This window comes from Fukomys damarensis, unplaced genomic scaffold, assembly GCF_012274545.1.
Source record: "Fukomys damarensis isolate Sample0158 unplaced genomic scaffold, DMR_v1.0_HiC HiC_scaffold_5, whole genome shotgun sequence".
Taxonomy (NCBI): domain Eukaryota; kingdom Metazoa; phylum Chordata; class Mammalia; order Rodentia; family Bathyergidae; genus Fukomys; species Fukomys damarensis.
The window spans coordinates 20,307,505-20,311,926 of NW_022900917.1; the positions used below are offsets into that span (position 1 = coordinate 20,307,505).

General features: G+C 34.3%; 1 protein-coding gene across 8 annotated transcripts in view; it reads left to right on the forward strand.

The window, feature by feature from the left end:
• Rad54b (RAD54 homolog B) overlaps positions 1 to 4,422 on the forward strand; it is a 92,306-nt gene that overhangs the window by 64,697 nt on the left and 23,187 nt on the right. For 7 of the 8 annotated variants that reach the window (XM_033760090.1, XM_033760085.1, XM_010619671.2 and 4 more), the window contains 2 exons: positions 358 to 639; positions 3,824 to 3,986. In XM_033760090.1, coding sequence (XP_033615981.1) covers positions 358 to 639; positions 3,824 to 3,986 — 445 coding nt within the window. The remainder of the gene's footprint in view (positions 1 to 357; positions 640 to 3,823; positions 3,987 to 4,422) is intronic. The other variant, XM_033760099.1, reaches the window with a different exon arrangement.

Below are 4,422 nucleotides of genomic sequence, written 5' to 3' on the forward strand. Positions count from 1 at the left end.
TTTTTTTTTTTTTTTCATTACCAGGGATTGAACTCAGGCCCTTGCACTTGCTAGGCAGAGGCAGGTGGCGGAACCATTGAGCCAAGTCCCTGGTCCCCTCTAGGCTATATTTTCAATAATAAAAAATCCTTGCATTCTCTAAAGTATGGCTAACTTTTAGAGCTGAATCATTTTTTATTTTGAGCTTTTATGGTTTTTTTCTTAATCAAAACGATAAATTATGTTTTCTGCCTGGAGTTATATAAGACTACATGCAAAACACAGTTTTCATTGTGCTCAGTCATGGCAAGGAGGCTATGGTATCACCAAGTCATCTTGATGTCAGTTCAATTAATTTTTTTCTTTCTCAACTTAAAGGTATTGGATATAAATTCAAAGAGCTTGAAAAGATTGAAGAAGGCCATACACTGATGATTGGTGGAAAAGAAATAGAAATCATAGGTATAATCTCTTCAGAGGACTTCAACAGTGGCAGGTGTTTTCAGTTCGGAGGAGGAAGTCCTGCTGTCCCATGTTCTTCTCAGACTTCCTCAAAGTGCTTTTCTAAGCCTTTCAGAAGTATTTGTAAACCAAGTTCAAAGGAAAATATACGGGATGCTTTCCAGAATTACAAACCACGCCATGACCCATACACACCAAGTAAGGTGTTAAAAATAACTTGAATATTCTTTTACTTTCAAGAGATTTTTGTTAATGTGAATTGATTAGATTTCGTTTAAACAGGTTAAAGTCTTTTATTTTTAAGATACACAGTCTGACATAAGGGATAATGTTGAAATCAAATAACTGCAAGAGTTTGGGAATTATTTAATATGTAAATATATAACCTCAAAAGTAATCAAAATATTACTTTATGTATTGAAGGAAAGTAGGTAAATTGTAGATATATAATTCACACAAGTATAATTTTGAATGAAACCTGACTTCTGTAGTAAGGAGAAAAATCAGTAAATTTACTATTCAGAATTATTATAGTTCTGGATTGAAGATTACATCCTGTGATCACTTGCATTTGTGTATTACAGTGTTGAGTAGTGAGATGCTATGCAAAACCTGAAAATTCAGTTTAATTCAGTTAACTTTTAGAAGAGTTTGATTTAAAAAAAAAAATTGACATTGCAGAATGAAACCTAAGCTGTTTCTGATTGTTCTTTCATTCAGATCTTTTCTTCTTCTTTTTCTTTTTTTTTTTGGTACCAGGGATGAACTCTGGTCCTTGCGCTTGCGAGGCAGGCCACCAAACCGCTGAGCTAAATCCCTGGCCCTTCAAATCTTTTCTTACCCAGTGTTTCTTAACTGCCTTTTATGCATTGGACCTAGAGGTAAAGCTGCTATGACAGACCCTTGTTTGGTGTGGATTAGGAAAGTATGATGTAGTAGATACAGGAAGGAGGGGAAAAGAGGCTTCTTTCATTCTAGTGGCAAAGAAATAGTATATAAAGGAACAGTCATTTTTTCCTGTAGCCATTATTATGGAAACATACATTTTGAGATAAAGGAGCCTTTGAGATCATTTAGATCAGTCCCCTACATTCTACATTTGAGGGAACTGGGGCCTGGAAAGAGGAACTGACTTAGGTAAACTCAGTAGTCATCATAATGGAGAGAGAACTCCACAATTAAAAATTCGTACTTCATTAATTTATCATAAAAACTCAGTTGAAATATGTAAAGCCATTGCTTGTGCTTACAAATTTTTCTTTTTTTTTTACCCAAATATTTCATCTGTCCCACCAATTGCTTCTCTTTAGTCTATTTTCTCTTTGCCTTCTTCTTACACAATAGAGGACTGTGGAGAACTAAAGAAAATATTATGCTCATTTAATGACCTCAGTCGGAGTTGTGGTTTTTGCCACTGAACTAACTAGTTTTCTGACCTCTTTGGGTATCACTTACCTAATGTTTTGCTTCTTCATGTGAGTCCTAATAACCGCTCAGAGATTCAGAGTGCTGTGTGTGTGTGTGTGTGTGTGTGTGTGTGTGTGTATTTGTATGTATACACATATACATATGAAAGCATTTTGTATAAATGGTTGATTGTCCTCATTTATTTTACTATGCCATGAGTAGAATTAGGTTATACACTTAAAAGTAATCTATTATAGTACTATTACCTAGGGCCTTTGCACTGAGCTACATTCTCCCTTTTAAAATTTTTAATTTTAAGATGTGGTTTCACTTAATGGCTAAATTGCATGGCTTAATTGCCCAGGCTGGGCTCAAATTGTCCATGTGCCAGCCTCCCATGCCAGGCAGATTTTTTTTTCCCCCTTAAAGATCTGGGTGTAGTGGTCTATATCTGTTATCCTAGTACTCTAGAAGGCTGAGGCAGGAGGATTGTGTTTGATCCCAGCCTGGACAACTTGGTGAATTAGCAAGGCCTTGTCTCAAAAAATAAGAAAGGGCTGGAGATATAACTCAGTGTGACAGTTTTCTGCTCAATACCCAATAAATTCAATAATCAGGGCTGGGGATTTAGCTCATTGGCACTGCTCCTGCCTTGCAAGTGCAAGGTCTTGAGTTCAATCCCCAGAATCAGAAAAAAAAAATAAATTCAATGATTAAAAAAAAAAAAAAAAAAAAGATGGGCCATATGTAGAGGTTAGGTTTTTTTTTTCCTGTGATCTTGTGTCCTCGTATGAATAGTTATGTTTTTCATCTATATTTCCCACTTTGTCACTTTTAAAAGATAAGGGGAAAAAGTGGGGGCTAATTCTTGGTTGGAATTCCTCAAGGAGTATGTTCATGGTTTGCTACTAGAATATAGAGAAAAGCCAAGGGCTAAATTTTCCATTTTTACTTTCTAATCTCCTACCTATGAGGAATTGATTTCAAAGAAAGGTTTTTTTTTTTCCAGTTACTTAGAAACCTAGGTCGAGCCACAGAAAACTTGTCCTTTGGGTAACTGCTTTTGGTAAATATGATTCTCATTCCTGTGATCACATATGTCCACACTGATGAACATTTATTTAGTCTACTGGAACCTAGTTCTTTGTATCTTCCCTTCTTATTTCTTTGTTCTTCTCTTATTTCCTTCCTGTTTATTTTTTGGATCAAATTGAATTCTTATTCATGATGTAGACAAATAAATATACCTCCACAATAATTTTATAGGGTTATTATCTTACTTCAGATTTATCAGTTGAGACTTGCCTTGAGGTATATTTGATTTTGCCTTTTTGGGTGATGTTTTAGTAAATTTTAAAAATTGTGTTAGGATATGTCTAAAAATTTATTATTTGATGATTACTTCATTCTGCTTTGTAGAGTTTGACTTTCATGAATGTAATAATTAACTTTAAGCAAATAATGATGGCTGAATTAATGGAAAATGTATTCTTTCTCAGTTCTTATTAATAGGGGTAATGATCATTAGTGTGTGCAGGACTGGAAAAAAAAAAGCTTTATGTTAAGTTTGAGAACTCTTTTCAGTATGAGAAACTGTAAGCATTGGCAGGTGTGTACTGGCAAAATACCCACCTGTGCTTTCCAGTGCAAGAGTTCTCATTTCCCTGAATACTGAACTACTAAATATTATGGCTTTTCAAGGTAAAAGTGAATTTCAGTGATTTTTGGAGCACTCTTGGTCATATGAAGTTTGGAAAGTGTTTTGTAATTATTTTTATGAAATCTTACAATAGGCTTGGGATTTTCTTTTTTTTTTTTTTGTACCCTTATTAGCATTAGTGTCACTAAACTTTATTTATTTTTTTTGTCATGATTGTAAAGGGTTCAATTTTAGGGATAATGAAGAAAAGATAATATTGTTGCCTGTAAAGTGAAATTACACATAAAATCATACTTTTATCTTTTTTTGGGAAAGATTCTCTTGTTCTGCCCCAACCTGACAAGAATCACCAGAGGATGTTCAATAAGAACTGCCTCCCTCTTGTGGATGTAGTGATCGATCCTCATGTTGTACATCATCTTCGACCACATCAGAAAGAAGGAATTGTATTTCTTTATGAATGTGTAATGGGTATGAGGTAGGAAAACAATTTAGTTTAATATGAGTTTTGATTTAACCCGTAACATAGTAATGATTTTCTAAGAAGAGTCTGATGTAAAAAGTCTCCAGGGTACACTAGAATTTTAGTTAAGAGGTGTGATTTGGGCTGGAGATGCAGCCTAGAGTGTGCAAAGCCTTGGATTTGATCTCCTGAACTGAAAGAAAAGAAAAAAGAAGGAAAGGTGACTAATACTTAATGTTTGTGTTTATCTCCAAAGTAGTTTTAAATGTGCCCAATAAGTATCCTGCTAGGAGATAGGAGGAAGTAGGCATACAAGAATCAGGACCATGATCCGTACCCTTAAGTAGTTTATAAAATAGTTAACTAAACATAAATATTGTCAACCTTAATGTGGTATTTAAGAGCTTGCCACTAGGATTATGGCTGATTTTTTTTTTTTTTTTTTTTTTTT